The 26,382-nt window shown below is 59.0% G+C and overlaps 2 protein-coding genes across 3 annotated transcripts in view; both read right to left on the reverse strand.

The window, feature by feature from the left end:
• Window positions 1-4,847: 4,847 nt before the first annotated feature.
• MAFA (MAF bZIP transcription factor A) lies at window positions 4,848-8,435 on the reverse strand. The gene has a single exon (XM_074352885.1). The coding sequence runs from the start codon at window positions 7,182-7,184 to the stop codon at window positions 6,105-6,107; it is 1,080 nt and encodes a 359-aa protein (XP_074208986.1). The 5' UTR covers window positions 7,185-8,435; the 3' UTR covers window positions 4,848-6,104.
• Window positions 8,436-14,276: 5,841 nt separating this feature from the next.
• The window catches only part of ZC3H3 (zinc finger CCCH-type containing 3), an 83,212-nt gene continuing 71,106 nt past the window's right edge, over window positions 14,277-26,382 (reverse strand). For both annotated transcript variants that reach the window (XM_074352747.1, XM_074352746.1), the window contains 3 exons: window positions 17,351-17,535; window positions 16,371-16,744; window positions 14,277-14,693 (listed from right to left, as the gene is read on the reverse strand). In XM_074352747.1, coding sequence (XP_074208848.1) covers window positions 14,662-14,693; window positions 16,371-16,744; window positions 17,351-17,535 — 591 coding nt within the window. In that variant the 3' untranslated portion in view covers window positions 14,277-14,661. The remainder of the gene's footprint in view (window positions 14,694-16,370; window positions 16,745-17,350; window positions 17,536-26,382) is intronic.

The following is a 26,382-nucleotide window of genomic DNA, read 5'->3' on the forward strand; positions in this document are numbered from 1 at the left end:
GGCCCAGCCCACCCTGGCCCAATGTTGCTCCTCCCTGCTGCCTGCGCTCCCACCTTCCCATCCCCCTCTCAGAGCCCCTCCCTGAGGCCCCGCTGCCCCACCCACAAAAAGCTCCTCCCCCTCCCTGGCCCCCAACCTGCCTCCACCCCCCAACTCTGCCCTGCTTCCTCCCCTCCCTAGGTCCCTCCACCGGGAAAGTTCTTCCCCAGGTCTCACCTGCCCCAGGCACCAGCGCCAGGCCTCTGTGGGCTCCCTCCCTCGCTCCTCAGCGGCCACACCACAGGCCTCACCGTGGGAGCTGGGGCTGCAGAGCTGTCTCCCACCAGAATGGGAACCCCAGCAGTGCGTGGCCTGTCCTGTTCCAGGTTCCATCCTCACCTCCTGAAATAGACCTGGCACACAGTAGGTGCTTCATCAACAGTTTGAGTGAATGAATGGGTCCCCGTCCCCGGAGAAAAGGGGTCTGATTTTCCTCGGACCTCGGTGTCCCTGTAGGGGCCAGGTTGGGCTGGACTGGTATCTGGGAGAGCAGGGGCAAGACCAAATTCCCCACACCCCAGCAGGGCCTCCCTGGCCCTTGGTCGGACTCCACGGCCTCAGGGACTGCTGACCATGCAGCTGGGCCCAGGGAGGTGACAGGGCTGGTCCTTCGGTCAGAGCAGCAGGCAGGGCTGGGAGCTGGGCAGGGGGACAGCTTTGGACCCCAGCAGGACTGGTGGCCCTTGCCTGTCCCCCACTTGTCCCTCAAGTGCTGGGGACAACCTAGCTTGTCACCTCCATGGCGGGCTCAAACCAGCCACTCATCTGCTTCCCAGAGCCACTGGAGGTGAGGAGACCCAGGCCTACTAGGGTCTGGGTGAAGGCCATTATCTTCCCAACGCCCGCCCTGTTCCAAGTCCCTAAGCCCTGGGCCAGAGAGTTGCAGGGCCACGGCCAGGGGATGGCTTTACCCTTCCTTGGGCCCCTGGTAGGTAGGTCACGCAGCCCTGGCTCCACCCATTCCCCACAGGCGGGTCTGCAGGGTGGGGGACACTTCACAGCTCCCTACACCCTTCGAGGCTGGACCTAGTATCTGCTGAACAAGTGAGTTGTGGACCTGGAGCCCCAAGTCCAGTGCAATTGGTGATGGTCTCCACTTGGGCAGGGCTGGGCAGGGTAGGGTGAGACTGAGGAGGCCTCCATCCAGTGCTGGAGGGCATCTGGGCCCTCACTGGTGGCATGGAGGACCTGGGCTGGCCAGAGAAGGAGGGCAAAGGGGTACGTGGGGCAGCCCCAGGGTTCCGGAGTCTTGGGTCGGGCAGAACTGAGCAGACAGTCCCTGAGGGTGACAGCCCCCTGGGATGGCCAGTGTCAGAGCTCACGAGGCCACAGGGCCAGGATGTGGGATGAAGGGACTGGGACAGACAACACCCACGTGGTCCCTGTGCGTGTGCAGGTCCCACGAGTGCTGTCACAGGTGCCTGGGTCTGTGTGCTCCTGTGCATGTGCATATGGGGGTCTGTGCATTTGCACTTGTCTCAGCCCACACACGTGGCCGTGTCTACTTGCATGTGTGCATCTGTGTGTGCACCCATCCTGGGGAGGGGGAGGCCAGGGAAGAGGACACCTTGGCCTTGGCTGGCCCCACCCCCCAGCAGCTATAAATAGGAGGCCAGGGAGGGGCCGGCAACAGCCGCTGCCTGGCTGCTGAGGGCAGGGCTGGTGCTGGTGTGGAAATGGAGAGGGGCAGGGGGGTGCCAACTGCAAACAGAAGTGGGATGTCCCCAATATGGAGCAGCCCTGGGGCTCCCCTAGGGCCAGCAGCTGGGAAAAGGGGCCAGGGCCTGGCTTGGTCCCCTCAGATCCCGGCTCAGAGATTTTCCTGGAGCCCTTATAACCAGTGGGAGATCGAGGGGAGCAGCTGGGCTGTGTGTGCATGCGTTTAGGATGTAGGGACCCTTGCAGATCTGGAAGCTGAGGCCCAGCTGGGCACTCTGTGTGGGGTAGGGGCCTGAAATAATGCCGCCCCTAGGGGCCCTGGCAAGCCTTGTTCACGGGGAGCAGGGCCAGGATGGTGTGGGGGCGCTAGGGCCTCAGCTCAGTCAGCCTCCCTGGGTAGAAGCTGGGGCAGCTGGTGCAGGGGTGGCCCTGGCCAGAGAGTCTGGGGCTTCCAGCCGGCAGGCACTGAGCACAGCTGTGTAGGTCCAGCGCAGAGGGAAAGGGACTGTGTCCTGCCGCTGCCAAGGCTGGGCAGCCAAGCAGGGGAGTGTGTGGCGTGGACTGAGTGTATGTGTAGGGGTTACATGTGCAGGTCTGTGTATGTCGAGTGTGTGTGAAATGAGTGTGCACGTGTCTAGCGTGTGTGTGCCACCCTGTCCTCCCCAGGTCCATGGGCCACAGGTCCAGGCACACAGGCTCCAGGCTTCTCCCTCAGGTCTGGGAAGAGACAGCTGCCTGGAGGGTCATTCCCGGGCCCCCCTGGGAACACATGCTGCCCTCAAGGCTGCCCCAGATTTGCTCTAATGTCCCAGACCAACAGACCAACACCTAGCACCAACCACTACCCCCCTCTCCCCATCCTCCGGGCACTCAGCCTTCTAAGGAACTTGCCTCCTGAATGGGTCTGTCTCCCCTGGAGCTCCGGGCCAGGGCTGTCATTTCGGTCCCTGCTGTGGTCACAGAGTTGGGACTCAGACTGAAAGAAGTAACAAAGGAATGAACGGTTGAATCCCCTAGAGGTGGTGGTGGGGGTAGCAGGCCAGGGTGGTTGGGGTCCCCAAGGCCACAAGGTATAGATTCTGTCCACATGATGGTTCTGGGGAGCCTCCTCCGGGAGGTCACTTTGGCCCCCTGAACATCCAGGCAGGCACATTAGCTCCGGGACCCGGGTGCTGGGTGGAGGCCCGTCCTGCAGCGTGGACACTGCGTCTGGCACCCCTACCCCAGATCCAGGCCCCTGGCTGCCTGACAGCTCCCTCTCAGACCAGTCTGGGTGGCTCCACGGATCTTGGTGCTGCCACAGCCCCCACACACCTACAGAGACAAGAGTCATGTCGCACTCACACTGGCGGATGCAGACAGACATACCTGAGCGCCGGCTGTCACACTCTTGAGGTCCCCCAGCTCTCCTGGCCCCAAGGCCCAGTGAGGTGGAGGTCAAGGCCTCCAGTTCTCACACAGTCCCTCCCACACCTGGGCCCCTGCCCGGCCCCGGCCCGGGGCTGAGCGGGGCTGGCGGGAGGCAGCACCTCTGGGGCCTCCTCTGCTCTCCCGGCCCTTTCGCTTTCCATAGATTGGCTGCTTTCCTGTGGGAGTTCATGGATTCCCCCAAATGTTTTTCGGAAATCTGTCCCTAAACACAAAAATGAGCCATCTTCCTGCCTCCCCCAATAAGTTCCACATCCTCCATGTTCATTCCTCTTCTCCATTTGATCCTAGATGGAAAACTGGAGGAAAGAAGGAAGGGGTGGGGGAGGAAGGAGGGAAAGAGAAGGAGGGAGGGAGGAAAAAGCAAGAGAAAATAGAAGAGGAAAATGAAACCAAACCCAGCACTCAGCCCCGGGCTCAGGCCCGCCCTGCAGAGAAACCCAACCGCTGCAGAGTGTGGCCGTGGCCCCTCTTCCCGAACTCCTCGTGGGCCCCAGGCCCCCTGCTGGGTACTGGGCTCTGGGAGGCCTGGGGTGCCGGAGGGAAGGGGTGAGCGCAGCTCCCTCCCCCAGGAGAGCACCAGGCTGCCCACCCGGGCTGGTTTCTCTGCCAGGAGGGAGGCTCCCTGATGGCTCCTCACGGCAGTGGAAGCCAAGGTGCCCTCATCAAAACCAGCCAGTGGACTGGCCCTCACCTGTGTCCAGGCCCCTCCTTGGCAGCAGTCTGGGCCAGGACAACGATCCTCCTCCCATCTGAGCCTCGGGACCCTGTCCTGAGGTCGGCTGCCCTGGTTCCCCCTCGCGCTGCAGCCTCCCGTACTGGTCCCTTGAACTCCTCCCCGACCTCCACACTTCCCCTTCTTTCTACACCAGCATCTTTGCCCTCAGAGACGGCAGCTCGCTCCCCTCCTGGGGGCTGGAGAGCTCAGCCCCTGGATTTAGGGACTTTGGTCAAACCCCTCAGAAATCCAACCTTCCAGTTCTAAATTTTACCCGAAGGCAATTGGGGAGGGGGCAGCACTCGCCTTTTCTCTGTTTCTCAGATGGAGACAATAAGAAACTCTGGCGACATCCTCTCGGGAACTGCAGCTGTCCCAGCCCTGAGGAGGAGACCTGGCGTCCCCAGGCTGAGAAGTAGCGCAGCCCTCCCTGCGGAGAAGAGCCAGGGAGCCCTGGCCAGGTGGGCGGCAAGTTCAGCTCCAAACGTGAGGACCACAGACCTTCACCCGACTCTGTCCTGTTTTGAAGGGAGATAAATCAAGTATCCTACAATGGCCTCAGCCCCCTTAGGGTGAAATTTCCAGAGGTGCTGCCCTCCCCGGTTCCCCCAGAGTCCAGGCCTTGGACCTTCAGGTGGGAGGCCAGACTGCAGGCTCGGAAGAGCTGGGGACAGCGCTTGCCACCAGGATGCAGTGGTGCTGGGCGTGGGGTCACCACCAAGGCTGGCTTCGTGTACTGGGCCGCTGTCCTGCCTTAATGGGGTCCCCAGGTCCACCCTGTGCATCCCTCCTCCCTGAGGGGCAGCCCGGGGCCAGCAGGGCAGATGCCTCTGGGTTGGGCCCTGACGGCAGGCTTTTTTACAACTCTGGTCAGTCTCTCCCAGTCGGTCAGCCCAGGCGGGTCACCCGAGCTAGCAGGGCCCAGTTTAGGGACCTCCTTTTCCTTCTACTCAGGAAGAAGTAAGCAAAAATGAAAGCCAAAGAAAAACCAGCCAGGCTCCAGTGACTTTTGGATTTAAACAGATTTATTTTTTGTGTTTTTTTTCTTTCCTCAGTTTCGTAGCAAATGAAAAAGGAACCCAACAAAACCCAACAACGCAACAAAACTTCCCGCAAGCTGGCGAGTCTCCTGCGCTCAGCAGGAGCGGCTGTAGTCCGGGACCGGGACCTGCAGGGGCTGGAGCACCAGCCTCCCCACACTCTCTCCCGCCTAGTCCAAAATTCGATCAGGCTTTAAAAAAACGAATCCACAAACAAAACGAAACATATTTTAAACTAAAATAAAAACACTTTCTCCACCCGCCCCCATGCCAGGAGATTCAAGCGAAAACCTCCTCTTTAAAAAATTTTTGTTTTCCGCTAGAAATACTGTGCATTACTATTTTTTCCCTTTTCACTTCTCTTGAGGGTTAAAATAAGATATATTTTCCCAGGAGTCATAAATACGATCTGGTGCATAGAGAAATAGCAGCACGGAGTCCGGGCCAGCCCCCGCCCCCGTCGAGTACAGTAGGGCAGCAGGACTGAACACAGCATAGATAATACTCCTCGGCTTCAATCTCTATGGGACGCCGGCGGCAGGGTTGGGGGCAGGCGGGCAGGCGGGCAAGCAGGGGCCGGGCCCCTTCAAGCGAGCAACACATGCTGGGACACGCGGACAGCCGAGGGCGACCCCGGCTCGGAAGGAGGCAACTTCCTCCGGGGTTTTCTTATATAATCACCGAGCAAAATAAATATAAATACTTCGAAAACAACACCGCTTTGGAAAGGAGGAGTAGAAAAGGGCAGGGTAGGGAGGCCGAAAGAGAAAAAGCAGGAGCGCGGGACGGCAGAGGCTGCCGGGGAGGGACGGCGGCGGCGCCCTCGGCAGGGCCGAGGTCAGGGGCAAAACTGCGCTCTGCGTATGTACAAGCGGACGCCACGAAGGACTTCGATCTGGCGCAACTTTGCTGGGAATCGCCGCGTTCCGCGCAGAGGAGTTGTGGCAGCGTCAGGACCGCGACCCGGAAAGGTGCGCGGGCCGGGAGCGAGGAGGACGCGCCGCGGGAACGGGCCTCCAGTCGGCGCCTGCAGACGTTGCAGCAGGGCGCGCGGGGCCTGCCCGGCGGGAGGCGGAGGTGTTAACGCGGAGGCCCGCGCGCGCTGGCAGCGGCTCGGCCGGGAGTTGCGTCCTCGTCCTGGGCCGCAGAGTCCGAGCCGAGGCCCCGGGCGGCCTGAGCAAGTCCGTTCCCGCCGGCGGCGCGGGCTCGGGGTCCGGCGCTCACAGGAAGAAGTCGGGCGCGCCCTTAGCCCCGCCGGGGCCGGCCTGCGGCGGCGAGGACTCCCGCGGGAAGCCGGCCCCGCCCGCGCCCCCGGGGCCACCCCGGCCAGCCAGCTTCTCGTATTTCTCCTTGTACAGGTCCCGCTCCTTGGCCAGGCGCCCCACCTCCAGCTTCAGCTGCTCCACCTGGCTCTGGAGCTGGCACTTCTCGCTCTCCAGAATGTGCCGCTGCTGCACCCGCTTGAAGCGGCACGACTGCGCGTAGCCGCGGTTCTTGAGCGTGCGCCGCTTCTGCTTCAGTCGGATGACCTCCTCCTTACTGAAGCCGCGGAGCTGCCGGTTCAGCTCGCGCACCGACATGGACACCAGCTGGTCGTCGGAGAAGCGCTCCTCCAGGCGCACGTGGTGGCTCGCGCTGCCGCTGCCGTGGTGGCCCACGCCGGCGTGGTGGCTCGCGCCGGCGTGGTGGTGGTGGTGGTGATGGTGAGCAGAGTGGTGGTGGTGGGTGGCGTGGTGCGTGCCGTGGTGGTGGCCGGCGCCCATGTCGTCCGCGCCGCCGCCGCCCGCGAAGCCCTGGCCCCGGAAGGCCTCGTAGGCCGCAGCGGCCACTGAGTGGTGCGCGACGTGGTGCCCCGCGTGGTGGCCGCTGCCGATGAGCGCCTCCACCGCGTCCTCGGGAGTCAGGTTGAGAGCCTCTGGGTTTAGGTGGTGTTGGTAGCCGCTCATCCAGTACAGATCCTCCAGCGCCGGCTTTCCCGAGGCGCCCCCGACGGCGCCAGGGCCCCCGCTCCCCGGCCCCGGGGCTGCCCCGGCCTGCGCCGCGCCGCTGCCGCCCCCTGCGCCGCCGCCGCCGCCGGTGCCTGGGCTGGGCGCGCAGAAGCTGGGCGAAGAGGGCACAGAGGAGCAGGGCGTGCTGAGTGGCGTCGAGGACAGCGAGCCGGGCGGCAGGCGGTGGCAGAAGCGTTCGGCCTCGGGCGGCTCCTTCTTCACCTCGAACTTCATCAGGTCGAAGTCGTTGACGTACTCGATGGCCAGAGGGCTGCTGGGCAGCTCGGCGCCCATCGCCAGCTCCGAGGCCATCGCCCGGAGGACCCCGCCGCCGCGCCCGGCTGCGCCCCTACGGGAGGCGGCGGGGGGGGGGGGAGCCGCAGGCCTCTCCCCCCCCTTTGCTCTCCACGGGCGGCGGGTCCCGGCCGGGTCAGCCGCAGGGAGCGCGGACTCCGGACAGAGGCGCGCGGGGAAAAGTTTCACGCAGCCAACTCAGGGGCGACCGCTAGGGACGCCGCCGTTTAGGCCTCTTGTGCAGCCCCTAGTAGCTCCCTGGAGGGCGCAGGCCAGCCGTGCTCCCCCGTCCCCGCGCCGGTGGCCAAGCGGGTGGCCGGGCGGGTGGCGGTGAGGCAGGCCACCGCCTCGGGCTCCGCAGGTTCCCCACACTCCACCCGCTCACCGCCAGCCCCGCCTCCACCGCCGAACGCCGCGCCGCACGCTCCCCTTTATAGCACCGGGCGCCTGGGTCCGCCTTTCTGGGAGGGGCGCTCGTCCATGGGCCAATCGAAGCCCCAGACCCGTCGCTCTCATTTGCCTATCCCTATGGCAACCCGGAACCCAGCTGTCAATCTCCTGCGGGGAACAGCTGTGGGAAGGGGTGGTGACCCGCCGCCCACGAGAGGAGGGGACAGGGCCCTCTGGTGGCCGCCTCAGGGGTCTGCACAGGCAGAGGGCTGGGGTGCACGAGAGGCGCGCGGGGGCGCGGGGCCTGGCCTGCGGCCTCCGAGGGCTCGCATCCGCGACGGGGCGGCCACAGAATCTTGGGGAGCAGGGGGCGCACCTCGGTGCCTCTGTCATCCGCCACCTAGCTGGTCCGTGACCCCGCAGCCCTTTTCCAGGTTTTTTTCTGCCAGCCGGCCGGGAGGCCGCGTCGGGCTCCGCTAGCTTGGTGGCGCCGGGACATTCCGGCCTCCCAATTCGGATGACACTGCGCGGCCCGGCTGGGCGCTGCGCGGGAGCGCCGGTTATTTTTAGCTCCGCGGTTCAGGCGGGTTCAGGAATTCAGTCAACAAAGTTGCTGGCACCTCCGTGGGGCGGGATCCACCGCGGGACGCCCGGCTCAGAGGGTGTGTAGCGCGCAGGTGGGGAGGGAGTCGTGCGCGGGCCAGTGAAGACGGCGTGCTGGGGACCCTAGGATGGGGGCGGGAGCCGGGGCGGGTGAGGCCGGACACTTAGGGGGTCGGAGGGACCCCGGGATGGGAGGGACCTGGGGGCTGGCTCTGGCCAGAGGGCTGCCAGGCCAGACACCAGGTTAGGAATCCTGGCTCCAGCTGCCCACCTGCCCAGGTCGGGCCTAGTGGTGCCATACTGGCTGGGAGCAGGAATAAGAGGGACGGAGGTGGGAAACCTCCAGAGCCAGAAAACCTGACAGCTGGGCTGACTGTGAAGGTGCACCCAGAGTCCAGGGCTTGGTCACCAGGTAAAGAACTGGAGCAGTGGGTGCACCCGGAGCAGGGGAGCCTCCCTGCCTCTGCCCACCAGGATCTACTGAGATGGGAGAGGCAGGACCCAGAGAGCCCCTCCCACCCCTGTTCTCTACACTGTTATATGACTTTTATAGTTTAAAACTTCAATCTTACACACAATCTTCTATGCATAGAAGGAAAGGTCTGGAGGGTGTGGGCAGGAAGGCACCAGGGGTGGCCTGGACACGTGCTGGGGACACTATCTACCGGGGCTTTTACTGTGTTCCTGGCACGAATGTCTGCTATTTTCTAATAAGAAAAGTGTCATACTGTGGGGAGTGAAACTTCACTTCCTAAGATGTCATGTGGGTGGCCAGGCCGCAGTGTGCATGGTGGGCAACCCTGCCCCTTCCTCCTTGCCCTCACGTCCCTCTGGGTGGGCTGTGCTGTGACGCAGGGCCATGCAGAGAAGGACCACCCCACAGGGATGGCCCAGCAAGTGGCAGAACCGAGGCCCCAGGCTGGGTGCTTGGGCTCCCAGATGAATGAGTTGCCAGATGCATTGCCAGGTTTGGGGCTTCCGTTAAAGCACCTTGTGTTCAGAGGGAGGCCACGGCTCAGAGAGCTGATGCCACATGGCGAGCTGGTGGTATTGTCTGCCTGTCTGAGGGGGAAAAGCTTGCACGGGGCTCCTGTGCCTAGCCACCTGACTCTGCCCCTCACACTGTGGCTCCAACCAGGCCCCTGGACCAGGCAGGGGTTCAGTCCCAAGTTCAGAAGGATGCAGGGTGGAGCCAGGCTTGTGCAGACAGGAGCCCTCCTCACAGCTCCAGGCCTCAGGCCGAGGGGCACCATTCCGCAGTCATGCCCGGGCTCTGTTGGACCCCCAGTCCCTCCTGCTCACCTCATCTTGTCCTGAGAGGTGCAGTAAGGAGGCTGAGGCCAGGGCAGCCCTCCTCAAGACCCATGCTCAGCCACATCAAGTAGGGGACAGCTCCCCTCACACCCAGCCCTCAAATGTGATGCTCAAGGATGCTGGGCCCCGGCCTGGCCAGGCTGGCCGCGCCTCCACTGACTCACATAGGTTCCCTCCTTCCCTCACTGGGGGAGAGGAACAGCCAGTGTGCGGTCTGCTGCACGTGGGGACCAGAGACCGCATCCACACTAGGGGGAGGCATAGGGCCTCTGGGGCAACCTGGGAAGGCGGCACTGCCTGGAGCAGAGCAGGGCACCCTGTCCCTGACTGGCGTAGGCACTGGGCAAGCTCCCCTGGCCCTGGACGGGGAGTCGGGGAAGGACTGGCTTCCCAGAAGTTCTCTGGGCTAGTGTGCCTGCCCTCAGCTCTTGGCCACCCCCAAGCTTTGGGGGCAGTTGCCCCAGGGCCCTCCTACGCTCTTGCCAGCGGCTGTTTGCTCCCTGGTTCCCTGGCTCCCCCTGGTCTCAGCTGAGCCTTCTCTCACAGCCAGGTGGGTGGGAGACGGGAGAGCAGCCGACTGCCCCCGCACACACGCAGGCTTCGGAGTGCTTGCCCACCCGTCCAGCCAGCGGCCTGCAGAGGGGGCGAGGTAGGCTCTCCCTGCCAGGGGAAGGTGCTGCCCCTTCCTGGCTCCGGTGGTGGTCTCTAGGCTTGCTCCTTTGTCTTCGTTAACTCCTGTTTGCCACTTGCTGGCCTGGGGCAGGGGATACACAGGGAGGCACTGACAGCCGGGTCTGGGAGCAGAGGCCGGGGGGGTGACCAGGGCCCCCTCCTGTCTGCCAGGAATGGCTGGTCGGAGAGCCACAGATACAGCATCAGATGTGCTGTGTCTCCTGGCCACGGCAGCCACCAGGGTAAGGTCTTCCTCTCAGCTCCCCTGACGGTGGAGGCTGGGAGGGGAACAAGCCAATTCTCCGCGGCCCCAGAAAGGATCATTTTTCTCCCACCTAGCACCACCATGCCCTCCTATCACAACACATCAGTGACTAAACCCATGGAATTCCACAGGGACTCATTGAACCCCTGGGGCTCATTGTTAAATGCACAACACATGTCTTTACTGAGCACCTTCTGTGCACCAGGCTGCCTGCCCGGGGTACCTTCCACCACCTCCACCAGGGAGGCTGCCGAGGCTTGATGGTGAGATGCAGCCATCACTGGGGTCCATGGCTTCCGTGCCGGCCAGGTCGTCCTGGGAGCAGCCGGAGGCTCTCCCTGACCCGACAGCTGGGGGGACTTGAAGGCTCGAGTAACTGGACAGCTGGTGGGGAGGGGTCAGGGGCTCAGGACAGCTGCACTGAGGTAGGGCACCCACTGCCTGGTCCCCATGGCCACCTCTGGTCTGTTCTGCACAAAAACCAGTGCAGGGTCGGGGTGGGACCCCTGACTCCTCCCCACATCAGGCCAGGCCCCCTCCACCTTTCACCTCCTCACGTGCTGTGGTGACCCCCTCCCCATGAGAGTGGACAGGACCCCTCCAGGGGCTTCCTCACCAGCCTGGACACATGGGGGCAGTCAGGTTGGGGGAGCCAGGGTGACCTCCAGCCTCCAGCTGGCAAGGACCTCGGGGCCTTACTCCTCAGGCTCAAAAGAAGCGGTCTCAACAACCTGAGGGAGCTGGGGGGCTTCCTTCCCCAGAGGAACCTCCAGAGGGGACCCCTCCTCACCATGCAGCTCCTGAGCCGAGGCGTGTGGTGACCTGGCCAGCCAGCCTCATGGACGTCACAGTGTGAAGCCACAAGACATCTCGTCCTCGACAGCAGGCTGGGGTCAGAGCCCAGCTGAAGACCTCTCCTCAGCCTCTCCCCCTCTCGCCAGGGATTTCTTCCTGGGCTCAGGGAGCACTAGGCTGGTGTCCTCCCACCTCGGGGCTCATCTGGAGCGAGAGCTGCCTGGCACCATCCTGGTGGGGCACACTCCCAGCCGGGGTGGGCGGTGGCTCCCTGGGGAAGGGCTCTGGCTGCAGGAAGCTCCTGCCTTCCTGCCACCACACTGCCGGCTCCTCCAGCTCCCTTCCTGCTGCCTGCCCAGCGGCACCCCCTCCCCAGTCAGCACCTGTTTCAGACCCCACCCCAAAGTCACCTTTGTGCCACTCCCGCAGGCCCCTTGGCCTCTCCAGTGCACACCCACCCCGCCTACTGTTCCTACCTCGCCTCTCAACCCTCAGATAGTGGACCAGGCTCTAAGCTCCCCCCAAACGAAGCTCGCCTCCAGCCCACGCCACCTGCTGGTCACATGACTTTGGGTCTCGGGGGGGGGGTCCCCGCTTCCCTGCCTTGCCTCTGCCACCTGCAGGCGGGCGTGTCACCGTCACTGCACCCGGCCCGCCACCCTCACAGGAGGCTCCCTGTCCGTGGGGCCATCGTCTGAGAAGCTGTACGACCTGTTGTCCTAGGGCAAAGGGCAGTCCACAGAGGGCACAGGCCTGGAGAGGGGATCCTTCCTGGGCTCTTGGCAAAGGCAAGGAAGAGGCTCCAGGGTCTGCCTGGGTTGGTACGGGCAGTAGAGGGGGGACCAACCCACACCCTCATCCCCAGGGTTCTTGGTTGGCCTGCCCTGTAGCCTGAGGAGCCCAGGGTGACCACTGGCACACTGCCCCTCCTGCCCGGGGGCAAGGGCTCTGACCAGGCCAAGCCTGAGGCTGAAAGGGTCCCCTAATAGGTCACAGAGAGTGGTGAGGGCTCCCGGGGCCGGGGTCCAGGAGAACAGGGCAGCCACTAGCAGGGCATCTCCTGCTTCTAGGAGTGCCCTGCCTGTCTTGAGCCGTCCACGCTGGCCCACAGCTGTCAGACCGGCCGCTTCCAGGCAGTGGGCTGCACCGTGGGGCAGTGGGGCCCGGGTACAGGTGGCAGGGCCTGTGGCTGTGAGCAAGTGGGCGGCCAGGGGAGAGAGGCAGAGCAGCCGGGAAGGGAAGACTCGGGGGAGCGGTGGCGGTCCCGGGCGGGCGGGGGAGTGGTCCAGCTGCCCATCGGTCTTTTGGGAGCCCACCCCCAAGGAACACACCTACTCGCCTTGGATCTGGCTGGTGCCCACCTTGCAGCCAGGGGTGCAAGCGTGTGCCCCTCCTTTATTGCAGAAGGAAGCGCAAGGGGAGGGTCTGAGCTGGTCATGGTTCAGGTCAGGCTGGACCAACAACTGTCTCCCTCTGCCTCTCCTGCCTGTCCAGGCAGAGGAGTGAATTTACTCCCTGCCCCTCCCATTGTCACAGGGTCCCCTGTGTGTGGGAGCTCCCCGCAGGCGTCAGGAGGGAGCTCAGGGGAGGAGGCAGGAGGCCGAGGTTGCCCCTGGTCATGTCGCACACTAGTTCCTGCCGCACCCGCGCCTGTCTGGAGAAGGAGCCGAGCAGCTCGCTCAGCCCTGGCTCCAAGGCTCCTCTGTCAGTGCTTAGCCCAGGCTAAGCCAACCCATGTGGCTCCTCCAAGGGCCTGGTCTGAGGCCACCACAGAGACCCGAGGGGTGGCTAGGTGAGGACACATGGCTCTGCAAACCTCTGCCCGACGTGTGCCCGGCCAGAGCAGCTGCGGGGCCAGGCCGGGGGAGCGAGCTGGCCCACCGTGGGGTCCATTCGGCTCACTGACTGGGTGGGGCTTGCTCTCTGCCCCATGACCCAGCATCCCGCTGAGATGGCACAGGGCAGGCCCGGGACAGGGCGCAGCACCTGCATCGGCACTCGAGGCAACGGGTCCCCTGCTCCCGGACCGAGTGTCGCCGTCACACAACGACATCAGGCAGCGCTTGCCGCCACCCAGCTTGGTTCTCGTCACCTCTGGGGCTGCCACAGGGACATGCCATTGCACGGACAGGGACTGGGGGCAGGACCCCCAGATCCTCACCTCGGCCTCATGGGGCGGGGGCGGGGGCGGGGGCAGGGCCGAGGGACCTCCCCAACGCCCTTCGGCCAGGGCTGGTCAGTGCTGCCCTCTCACCCAGGCCCAGGAGGAGCAGGTGGAGGACAAGTGGTGGTGCAGCCGGCTCCACTCCAGGCCAAGGGGTGGGGCTGCAGGCCACGTGGTGTGGGTGGTGATGCAGCGACACTGGTGACACGGAGATGGAGGCACACGGCAGCGGTCCAAGAACGGGAGGCTGTGGGCACGTGCTCACCAGCTGGAGTGCAGCTCACTTCTCTGGGATGAGGGATGAATACTCTGAATGGCCTTGACCTTGGCCTCCCAGGATCTGTTAGACCAGACCCTGTCCCAGGCCCCCGGGACCAGAGACACTTCCAACGTGGGGCGAGCTGCCTCCTCTTTGCCCTGTCCCTACCTTGGCCCAGCTGTTCTCCTGAGACACCTGGAGGAGGAGCTCTGGAGAGGAACTCAGCTTGGGGGACCCTGGCCCCCGACCGTCACATCCAACATGTGCCCAGGGCCCCCTCCTAGGCCTCTCCCAACCGCAAATCACATTGGCCTGGCCATGGAGAGGCTGCCCCCACCTGCGGAGCCATCCAGGAGGCAAGACAGCACCAACATTCCGGCCCAGAGGCAGCGAAGGGGATGTGCTTTCTCCCTGCCTGGCTCTGTCTGGGTCCGTGGCTAAGCGGGCAGGTGAGAGGATGCGCAGGGGCCATGGCAGGGGTGCCCCCTGGACGGGTGGACGGCCCCTCACCTGCCTCTCAGTCTCAGGCATCCAGGTCTGCGGGGCGGCACCTCTAGGAGAGGCTCTGGGGCATGAGCAGTGTGCACCCACCCGAGCTGATGCCCCACGGGGCTGCACGGTGGCGTGGCGGCAGTCAGGACAGCCGAGTAGACACAGGACAGAACCTTTATTGCTGAACACAAAACGCCCGCCAGGGAGGCCTGCCCGGCGCGCTTCCCCGGGCAGGCATCCTAGGGGAGGACTAGGGGCACATCGCATGGAGGGGACAGGGCTGGGGGTGAGCCCTGCTGGGTGCCCCTTCGGGCAAGGCTGAGGAACCGGGGTGGGAGGTTGGTGGGGCCCAGCCCGAGGGAGGTGAGACCTGGGTACTGGTCACGCAGAGCTGAGAGCCAGGTGGGCAGAGCGATGGCCCTGCAGCCCCAGGGGGGTGCTCAGTGGCCGGCGGCCCCTCCTCTGGGGCCGTGGCGGGCAGAGCCTCCTTCCTCTCCAGGGCCGAGGGGCCGAGGTAGGCATGGGCCGGCCCCCTGGGCCCTCAAAGACGGGGTTTGATGTGCAGAGATTTCCCTGTTCCGAGAGGGGCAAAGGTCAGAGCTAGGATTCCCAGCCAGGAGGAGGACCCCCATGGGCCCAGGCCCACCAAGCACGGGCCGCCAGAAATGGGGAGCGAGGCTTCGGGTACACGTCGTCCTCTAGTCCAGCGCCCACTGCCCACCCGGGGGGCCAGTGTCCAGCAGGGCGCAGGCCTGGCCTGCGGGGCTGAGAGGGCAAGGCGGGGGAGCCGCGGACAGCAGGTGGGTCATGAGAGCGCAGCAGTCTGCGGGCTGGGCTACAAATACGGGTGCAGACGGTCTGCAAGCAGACACAGCCCAGACTCACACCTGGATGAGCCTGAGGCTCCCAGATGGAGCCTTCGACGTGGAAAGCCAGGGTGTATGGGAGCAGTTGCTGGGTGGTGAGGGAGGGACCGAGGCCCCCCTGTGTACAGTGACAGGCTTGGGGGCAGGAGGAGGAGAGGCAGTGGGCCGGGCTCCTGCCCTGTGCACCCTCTACTCACTGGGCACCAAAGCCTCTCCCCTCCAACCACCTCATAGGCCAGCAAACCAGCTGACCACAGAAGCCTCCGTGTGGCTGCCCTTAGGCACAGCACTGTCCGTGTGTCCCCTGCAAGCCCGCCTCTCCTCCTGGGACCCCACTTCAGGGCTGAGGACCCCAGCCACCTGCTTGGCCAAGTCAGAGTGCAGATGTCAGGCCCAGGCAGCTAGGGGCCCAGGCCCGCAGGCTCCACCGAGGGCCTCAGCCGCTACTGGGTGGTGGCAGGGGCGGGTCCAGCCTGGCTTCCTGCCCTGATGTGGTCTCAGGCCTCCCTCTGGCTCCCAGGAAGTGGGCAAGGCCTCAGCAGGGAAGGAAGGCTTGAGGCGGTGGCCCTTGACCACCCCGCCGGCTTCCCCCGATAATGGCGCGGGTGGCAGGGTTCCTGATAATTACTTTAAAAAAAAAAATAAGGTGGCTTCCACAGGCTGTCTGCCCCGTGCCCCATCCCCTTAGTGTCCTCCCTGGTGGAGCGAGCTGGGGAGCTGGTGTTGGCCTGGCCAGGCAGGTGAGCAGAGGGCCTGCTGTGGGCTCTGCAAGCAGGAGGTGTGGGCCCCAGCCCAGCTGAGGCAGGCCTGTAAGCATGCTCAGCAGAGCTGCGAGAGAGGCTCAGCCAGCATCTTCCATTAATGTTACGACCGTGAAATATGACAATAAAATGATAGCCGTATGGTCGCAAATTTGCAGCCCGCCGAGCTGCGTAGGGTTTATCGTCACTCAAACGCGCGGAGAGCTGTAAAATGTTTACAGAAAGGGCCGTTTGCAGCCATAAAATCCTCTTTTCTCTCCTAAACAAGGCTGAGTGGAGCCATTTACCAAGCCCCAAATACTCATCAGGGGAGAGGGAGCATCTGTTCTCCCCAGGAGCGCGCGCTGATCTTCCAGAACAAATTAACAGAAATGGGTGCTTTCTAATTAAATCAGGCCTCGACTGGGGTGGCCTGTGCGGGCAGCACTGCTGTGCTCGCACCTCGGCTGGCCCTGCTCCTGTGGGCCAGCAGGTGTGCCCCTCAGCCAGGGACCTGGCACTCCATGCCCAGCCCACATGGGCTCTCTGGCACCTTCCCGGCCCGCCTAGAGATTCTGACCCCATGGGTCTGTGGTGGGCCCTGCAGGAGTGCCGGGCTGGCTTCCAGAGGCTGGGCTGCCTACCTGAGTCCTTGGTGGGGGGGCTCCTGGGGGTCCGGGCCCTGGGCTGACCTCCTGGGCTGGGCGAAGACTGCAGGGAGATGAAGGAAGGCAGCTTGGAGAGGCTGCTGGAGCCCGTCCCTGCCGAGGCAGCCTCCTCCTGCAGAGACAGCTCCTCCTGGTCCAAGGACAGGGAGGGGGAGTGGGAGGCAGGAGGGGGGGAGGAAGGGGAGGGGGAGGACGGAGAGGAGGAGGAGGATGGGGAGGAGATGGAAGAGGGGGGGGCTGAAGCTGCAGCTAAAACCCGTGGGGAGGGAGGGGGGGAGGCCGGGCCAGCAGCCACGGCGGTAGGGGAGCTCGTTGTCTGTCTGCTGGGTCGCTGGGCAGCCGAGGACTTCCTGTGGGAAGGAAGGGGAGCAGAGGTGTGAGGGTGAGCGGCTGTGTGCAGGGCAGGGGTCTGGAGGGTGCTGGTTGACCACCTGTGCCCCGCCTGTCTCAGCAGCGAGGCTCCTAACCCTCCCTGCCCCTTCGGTCCCAGCAGCCAGCAGGCCTCCCCGAGCAGGTTCAAGGCGGCCCTCGGCCCCAAGGACAGGCTGATGATGTCATGGGGCATCCAGCCCGAGGCAGCTCCATGTTGTCCCTGTTCTCACCTTCCGGAGGCTTCCCAGTCCAGGGCAGGTGAGTGCAACGGGGCCAAGCCATGAGCATCGCCCCAATCCTCCCCTCCCCCGGGGAGTGGGAGTGGGCAGCCGAGAAGCCCCGCCTTCCTCCACAGGCTGGTCTGGGCCAGGACGCCCTCAGCTCTGTCCTGCCTGGGGACCGGGGGCGGGAAACCTCTACGGCTCACTCGCTCAACTTGGAGGTTTCTTTTTGGGTTTGAAGCCCAGAGCTGGGCAGGGCCTGGGGGCTCCCCAGAGAGGATCCCAATTGTGCCCCAGAGCAGGAGGGCCCTTTTCCTGACCGCCCCAAGGGTTTACGCATGCAGCACCCACTGTCCCCGTCACCTGGGCCCGTGGCTGGTGGAAGTCCTGCTCCTGGGGGGCGCACTGCTGGGTTCCGGGGCTGGGGGTGCGGCTGTCCGCCGGCCGAGGTGCTTCTGGTTACGGTGGAGTAGCTGGCACTGGGCGCCCCGCGGGCAGACACCCCGCCGGGAGAAGTCGGGGCACAGCAGCGTGTGCTTCTTCTTGCACTGAGGGAGGAGGAGCGCAGCTGGGTGGGCCAGTGAAGGCCGGAGAGCTTCCTGTTGGATGACTAAGGCCCCCAGCCCAGAGTGGCCCCCAGCCCACACTACCCTATCTGTAAGATGTCCCCTGAGCAATCTGAGGGTTGAGTGGGGACCCTTGCATGCTCACAGACCCTGTGGGCTGGCTTGGGGTTTCTCAGGGCACTAACTCCTCCTGACCGCAGCCCACCCATACTGGCAGAAGTCGGGGGTGGTGGCCACTAGTCCTGGGGACTCACTGGGTGGGGTTCAGGCTTCAAGCCTGGGGGTGCAGCAGGTCGGCTGAGGCCACGCAGTGTGGAGGGAAGGCCGGCCACACACCCGATCCATCACACCTGTCACTGTGGCTAATTATACCCGTGGGGGGGCGTGCCATCGGGCAGGTGCTCGGGGCAACATAGCCTCAGCTCTGCCTGCCAGGCCTGCAGGGAACCACAAAGCCTCTGCCCAAGGCCTGTCCTTCTTCAGCTCTCCTGCCCCAGGATGGGAGCTGCAGAGACCAATGCTGCAGCCCTGCTGTGTGCCCACTTCCATCTGGCCCTTCTAGGGGAGGGTGTCTGGGGTGAAGCAAGATTGGGCACCCCAACTGCCCCTGGTGTTGGACACAAAGTGCTGGAGAGACAGACTGGATGAGAACCGCCACAGGCAGAGTCCCTGCCAACCCCCCAGAGCTGAGTGTAAAACCAGCCCTGGTGCCCAAGCAGCCCTGGATGCCCAGGGGCACAACCACTGGAAACACGTGGCCCGGCCTTTAGACCGCTTCCTCCTGGGCCTCATAACCTGCCACCCCGGACATCTGTCCTCAGAGTCTTGGATCTCGGCCCTGTGCCCAGCACCCAGGACGAAGCGCCTGGCTGAGGACCCCACGGAGCGGGCGCCCGTCCCAGAGCAGGGTCTGGGCGCTGGCCGCATTCTTGTCCTGGCCCCTGCTGCTGCCAAGGGATTAGAAGCCCCTCACGCTGGTGCCTGGAGGCAGGTGGCAGGCTCTGAACACCCCTGAGACCCCTGCCAGCTCGTCCCTGTGCTTGGCAGACCCAGCCCTGCCCCTCAGCAGAAGACAGGCTCAGGCTAACGCCTGCTTGCTCCTCCTCCCCTCCCTCCCCTCCTTCACTGACATAAAAACTGAGTGATTATTTCTATAAGCGTAAAAGAATCTGAATCAGTAGTTAAACAGTAAGGGAAACTCTGGCACGGATTCCTGAGGGGGTCTCATTCCAGCCCCATGTGAACTGGCCCAGAGACCAGGAGGATAGAGGAAACTCCTCAACACTGTTTACTGGACCAGAACAACCGTAAGCCCAAACCTGACCGGGACTAGATGAGAAAGGAACATTTAGGCTGATTTCACTTAGGAACAATGACTCCAAAGTTCCACACAAATTATAAGTAAACTGCATTTTGCAATGTGTAAAAACACTGATATGTGGAGACCAATTTAAGTTTATGTCAGGAGTGCAAGGTTAGTTTAACGTCAGAAAATCAGTGAACAAACACATGCACATTAGCAGACGAAAAGAGAGGCACCTTGATGGATAGGAAAGCGTGTTCAATGAAAATTCAGCCACAATTTACAGTTCAGCAGATTAGTGACAGAGAGGAACTTCCTTGGCTTAATACAGAGGTTCTTCGAAGAACCTTCCAGAAAGCATCACCCGCCACGGGCGTGGCTGGAAGCCCACTGTCACCTCTCGTCAACTTCGCATGGACCACAGGGAGGGCAGGAGCAGGAAAAAAAGGCAATGCATTTAGACTCAAAGGAAGAAAAACAGTTGTTTTCTGCAAAAGATACGACTGTTTATGTAGAAGAACCCAAGAGAATCTGTGGATAAATTATTATAATTATTAACAGAGTTTAACAAGGTTGCTGGAAACAAAATCAATTATTAAAAATTGTATGTCCGTATCCCAATGAACAGTGAGAAAATAAAATTTAAAAATATGTTATTTGTAATAACAATAAAACTGACAGGAAAAAATTCTAAGAGATAAATAAGAATTTTATTCGACGACATCGAAGGAGAGGCCTGTGTAACGGGAGGCGGACGCCTTGCTCACGGGCAGGAAGACGCACTGGAGACAGGTACCAGTTCTTGCCAAACAGAGGCCCAGATTCAGGCCAATCCCCATCAAAATTCCAACTTTTAAAAAACTTACTATGAATTGAAAATATATTTCTGGAAGAATTAAGGGCAAGAAGAGCTAAAACAGCCATGAGGAAGAACAAGCTGAAGGAATTTGCTTTATTATTGTGAAAGACTGAGCAGCTCAAACCTGCGAGAGAGCCTGGCACCGGCTCCGGCCAGTCAGCAGTGAGGAGGGCAGAGCCCAGAGACAGCCACCCCGAGGAACCTGCTCCCAGGGGGCCAGCTGCGGGCACAGGCCCGTCGGGCAGCCTCCGTGCTCGGGCAAAACGGCATCGCCTCCCGCTGGGCTGAGAGGTGGCCACAGGGCTTGGGGCTGCGGCAGCACCACTCGCGGGAGGCGAGGGTCCTTGCTCGAGACCCGAGATGTGCGAGCTCTGGAGAGAGCAAACAATGTTACTTCCATTACAATTAAGAGCTTCTGATGAAAAAGAATATGAAAACGAATGTATGTCTGCATATGCATGACTGGGACATTGTGCTGGACCCCAGAAATTGGCACATAGTAACTGACTGTACTGCAATTAAAAAAAAAATTTAAAAAAAAAGAGGGTCAGTTCTTCAAAATGCATCACAGAAAACTGAAAAAAACCACAAACTGAAATATGATACTTGCCACTAATACAACTGACAAATGATTAATATCCATAATATTTTACGTTGATGTATTTTAATGTTCATATTTATATTTTATAAGTTTCCCACAAGTTATTAAGAGAAAGCTGACCCAGTGGGAAAACGTCCCCACACTCCCTTAAAAAGAAACAAACTCCAGGTGGTTTTCAGCAGAGAAGGCACCAGGGGTTTAAACACTGGGGAAGATGTTTGGTCTCATTTAAATCAGAGGAAGGCAAATTAAAAAATTCAGAAAGGTAACTTAATTCTCAAAGTGGTCAGAAAGAAAAAAAGAGGCTGAGAGTCACGAGGGCTGGCAGAGAAGCGGGTCCACGACTAGTAACGGGCACCGGCCGCCCAGGAGTCGCGTGTTTCCTGCCACAGCAACTGCCACACACTCTGTGCCTGTGGCCCCCACCACAGGCTCAAAGCCCTGGTCTCCTCGGGGGACAGCCGAGCCTGTGGCACAGACTGTTCCCCAGATATCGGCCTGTCCCCCGTGAAGCCCATGCCACAGGGACCAACTGAACCACACACTGTGGCTCTGGGGGCCCTTCTGTCCAGGGCCTCCCCCGCTGGCTGTCTGCTCCAAGCCAGCTGCTCACCGTGCAGAGCTGGCCTGGGGGTGCGGGCCTTCCCACCCTACCTGGGTCCCGCCAGCTCATCCCCACCCTCAGCCTCCCACACGGTGGCCTCCCTCACCAGTCTTCCCTCCTGGAGGCAGGTCCTCCCTCTGCTGCCAGCAGCACCTCCACTGGTGGCCCTCAACGTCCCCAGTCCCCTGTGACTCACCAGCTTCCCTCCCACCCTCCAAAACCAAAGCTGCCCCTTCTCCACCTTGGAGGTGCCCCTTCCTGCCCATCTCCGCCCACCCGCTGTCCCTCTGCGCGCCTCTCGAACGCATCTGCCGCGGTCAGTGTCCATGGGGCCTAGGGCAAGGCCTGCCTCATTCACTTTGTCATTCCCTCCAAAACTGGTACCCAAATGCAGTGTGGTATCTTAGAACAGAAAACAGAAATCAGTAGAAAACTGGGTAAAATCCAAATACAGCCTCAAGCTAAGTTGGTAGTAATGTATCAGTGCTAATTTTTTAGTTTTGACAGACAGCTGGTATGGTCACATCAGACGTTAGCAGTGGAGGAGCCTGGGTGCAGAGGGTATGGGGACTCTGCTCCATCAGCAACTTTTCAGTAAATCTACGGTTATCACGAAGATGCTTATCACACAATAAATGATGAGCACTTGGTGCTGGGCCCCACGCAGAGAACAAGCCCAGAGGAGGCGGCGGGGCAGGTGGCGGGGCACCAGGGCCCCGCTGAGTCAAGGTGCTGGCTGGACTCCTCCCGAGTGCATCGGAGGTCACTGGAAGGCCAGGGCCCAGCAACCACCGGAGCTGATCCCAAGGGTGGGCTCTGTTGTCTGAAAAGGACACTTAGATGGGCAAGCATCGGGCGAGACAGCTCGGGAAAAGGCAAGAAAATGCCAACTAAATACAGATGGAGAAGGTTAAAAGCTTGAGAGGCAACAGAGAGTGTTACACACACCTGCACACCAATACAGTGAAAACCTAGATACAGTAGATCAGTTTCTGGGGAAAGTAAGCCAAAATTGGCATGAAAAGAAACAGAAGGAACTTCCACTTCCTGTAAGATGAAGTAAGTAGACACATTTGTCCCCCATCCCTCTGTGAAGCACAACTAAACCCTGATAACATTAGACGGCTCTGAAAGGCGGAGAGAAGGCAGGCCACCAGGGACCTGGGGACCCAAGGAGGGAGACGGCCCTGGGTCCTAGGACTTGCTCCTGCCTTGTCATCCTGACCTGGAGCTGAAGCAGCTGGCAGCTTGGAAGTGCCAACTCAGGTGCAAAAGCTGAGTGCGGAGCCCTGACCCCTGGCGCCCCTCTCCATCCTGCTTGGGTGGTACCAGAGGATGCCCCAGGGAGCAGGAACGCGGGACCCTTCCTCGACCGACCCGGGAGGCTCCAGTGGAGGCTGAGTGGGAAGTAAGTACTGCCCCCCCCCAGGACTAACAGGGAGGCCCCTCAGGTGTCCCTGGAGGCTGAGTGGGGAACCGGGGTTTCTAGCTCCACTTGGCAGTGACACGGCAGCACCTCCACTGCCCCGTCCACCTGCCACAGGTGTCTCAGAGAAAACCAGCTGAGGCAGAAAGCTTATACGAGATTCAGGATCTCATAGCAGCCAGAATGTCCAGGTTTCACCAGGAAATGACTCATGGTACCAAGAGCAAGGAAGACCTCAAACTAAGTGTCAGCTAGCACCAGGCGGCAGAGGCACCAGCCACCTCTGACAAGGGCTTTCAACAGGCACTTCCAAACACGCTTGAAACAACGAAAGCACAGGAAGTCTCAACAAAGAAAAAGAAGATTTAAGGTAGAATCAAATGGAACTTTTAGAACTGAAAGACATAATAAAAAATAAACTGGGATAAAAAAAAAAAAGCCCCTGGCCACAGGCTCAAAGCAGCAGAGAACACCGAGGGGAGTCAGAGCTGCAGACAGAGTGATGGACATCACCCAACCTGAGCGAGAGAGGACAGGCTCGAAGAGGAGCAGAGCCTCAAGGGCCAGCGGGGACACGGCCAAGGACCCACCTCTCACACAAGGAGGACTGTGGAAGGAGAGGATGTGTTCAGAGAAATGATGGCTGAAAATGTCCCAAACGTGGCAAAAAAACATAAACCTAGAGATTCAAGAGGGTCAGCAAACCCCAAACAGGAAGAACCAAAGGAATTCACCAAAAAATACATCACTGTCAGACCTATGAAAGCTAAAGACAAGGAAGCAGCCCTTGAATCAGCCAGAGAAGTGACGCTTTACCTGCAGGGGACAAACGTCGAATGACACGACAGAGGCCAGAGGGAGCGGTGTTGCATCTTTCAAGTGCTGAGAGGAAAGAGCTACCGACCCAGAACCCTCTATTCAGCAAAAGCCTCCTTTGGGAAAGAAGGGAAATCAAGGCGTTCTCAGATGAAGGGGACCTCGGAGCATGCTGCCAGCCGGCCCGCTAACAGTGGCCAAAGGAAGTTCTCTAAACAGAAAGGAAACCACCAAGAGAAACCTGGAGCGACAGCAAGGAAAGACACGGTGAACACACTCGGCTTCCCTGAGTGTCCCCCGCTGTGCCTGACGGCTGAGGCACAGCTCGCACAGCGTGCGCATGAGGCTCAGTCCGCAGGGGCAACGTCCCTGGCAGTTTCCACTTGGGGGAGGGGGTGAGGTTTTCCCTGAGCTGGGAAAACCACAACACCAGTAGGCTTCGACAAGTAACAGACACACAGTGCAATGCCTAGCGCACCCCCCCCAAAACTACATAAAGATATACACTCAAAAACACTATATACAACAGCCAAAACATGGAAACAACCTGAGAGTCCATCCACAGATGACTGCACATAGAAGCTGTGGTATATTGATACGACGGAATACTACTCAGTCATAAAAAAAAGAATGAAATAATGTCATTTGCAGCAACATGGATGGACCTGGAGATCGTCATTCTAAGTGAAGTAAGCCAGAAGGAGAAAGAAAAACACCATATAAGGGGAGAGTGTACGGCTCAGTGGTAGAGCACGTGCTTAGCATGCACAAGGTCATGTGTTCAATCCCCAGTGCCTCCACTAAAAAAAAAATTACATAAATAAAGCTACTTACCTCTTCCCTCAACAAACAAACAAACAAACAAACAGAACACCATATGGTATCACTTATATCTGGAATCTTGAAAAAAACATAAGTGAACTTATTTATAAACAGAAACAGACTCACAGACACAGAGAACAATCTTACGGTTACGGGGTGGGGGAGGAAGCGGGTGCAAAGGAGTTCAAGATTTGCTGATACTGGAAATCATAAGCAGAACGAAACGACAACATATGGAATGAGAGAAAATATTTGCAAAAGATGAGAATGACAAGGGCTTGATTTCCAGGATATATAAACAGTTCATAAGACTTAGTAAGAAACAAACAACCCATTCCAAAAATGGGCAGAAGACCTAAACAAGCAATTCTCTAATGAAGACATATGAACGGCCAATAGGCACATGAAAAAATGCTCAATACTGTTAATTATCAGAGAAATGCAAATCAAAACTACAATGAGGTATCACCTCACACTAGTCAGAATGGCCATCATTCAAAAGCCCAGAAGTGATAAATGCTGGGGAGGCTGTGGAGAAAAGGGAACCCTCCTACACTGCTGGTGGGAATGCAGTTTAGTGCAGCCATTATGGAAAACAGTGGGGAATTCCTCAAAAGACTAGAAATAGACTTACCATATGACCCAGCAATCCCACTCCTGGGCATCTATCCAGAGAGAATCTTTAATTCAAAAAGACACCTGCACCCAAATGTTCAAAGTAGCACTATTTACTAAGACATGGAAACAACCTAAACGTCCACTGACAGATGACTGGATAAAGAAGTTGTGGTGTATTTATACAATGGAATACTACACAGCCACAAAAATGATAATGCCATTTGCAGCAACATGGATGGCCCTGGAGAATGTCATTCTAAGTGAAGTAAGCCATAAAGAGAAAGAAAAATACCATATGAGATCGCTCATATGTGGAATCTAAAAAAAAGACAAATGAACTTATATAAAACAGGAACAGATTCACAGTCATAGAAAATGAACTTATGGTTACCCAGGGGGCAGGGGGTGGGAAGGGATAAATTGGGAGTTTAAGATTTGCAGATACTGATAGTTACATATAAAATAGATAAACAAGTTTATACTGTATAGCACAGGGAACTATATTCGATATCTTGCAGTAGGTTATGGTGAAAAAGAATATGAAAATGAATATATGTATATTCACGTATGACTGAAACATGATGCCGTACACCAGAAATTGATACAACATTGTGAGCTGATTATACTTCAATTAAAAAAAAAGATTCGCAGATACTAATACATATAAAATAAACAAGTTTCTTCTGTATAGCACAATATCTCCATATCTTGTAGTAACTCTAACGAAAAAGAATATGAAAAGGAATATATGTATGTGTTTGTATGACTGAAACATTATGCAGTACACCAGAAACTGACACAACATTGTAAACCGACTCTACTTCAATTAAAAAAAAAAGTACAATGGGATTTAAAAAAAAAAATAGATAAACCAACATAAAATTCTAAGAAATGTTCAAGTAACCCGTAGGAAGGCAGGAAAAAGAAACGGAAAGAACAGAAGACAAAAATCAAATTGCAGACTTAAGCCCTAACATAGCAATAATTACATGAACTGTAAATGACCTAACTACACCAACTGAATGACAGAGATTGGCAGAGTAAATTTAAAAACATGACCCCACTATCTGTTGTCTACAAGAAAGTCACTTCAAATATGATGCTATAGGTAAGTGAAAAGTAAAAGGATGGAAAAAGATATATCACGCAAACATTGATCAAAAGAAAGCAGAAGTGGCTCCATTAATACCAGATAAAGAAGACTCAGAGTAAAGATTATCAGAGACAGAGAGGGACATTTTATACTGATAAAAAGGACCAATTCAACAAAAAGACACAGCAACCCTAAATTGACATGCACCAAATAAAAGAGCTGTAAAATAAGTGAAGTGAAAACTGGGATATGTAAGGAGAAAAAGACAAACCCACAATTACAGCTGGGGACTCCAACGTCCCTCTCTCAAATACTGACTGAACAGACAGAAAATCAGCAAGGATACAGAAGAACTAAGAAATGCCTTTAACCAGCAAAATCTAATTGACATTTATGAAACACTCCATCCAACAAAAGGGGAACACACATTCAAGTGCCCATGGAACATATACAAGATAGACTGTACCCTGGGCCATAAAACATACCTCAAGAATTTTAAAAGAGGTAACACCATACAGAGTGTATTCTTTACCATGGTGTACTCAAACTAGAAGTTAATGACAGGAAGATAACAGGAAAATCTCCAAGCACTCAGAAACTCAACAACACACTTCCAAAGAATCTGTGGGTCAAAAAGGAAGTCTCGAGGGGGGAAAAAGGAACTGAATGAAAATATAACATCTCAAA

This window comes from Camelus bactrianus, chromosome 25 (genome assembly GCF_048773025.1).
Source record: "Camelus bactrianus isolate YW-2024 breed Bactrian camel chromosome 25, ASM4877302v1, whole genome shotgun sequence".
Taxonomy (NCBI): domain Eukaryota; kingdom Metazoa; phylum Chordata; class Mammalia; order Artiodactyla; family Camelidae; genus Camelus; species Camelus bactrianus.

Bases quoted from the DNA above. Each gene is read 5' to 3' on its own strand.
- MAFA (XM_074352885.1), bottom strand. From the start codon at position 7,184: ATGGCCTCGGAGCTGGCGATGGGCGCCGAGCTGCCCAGCAGCCCTCTG.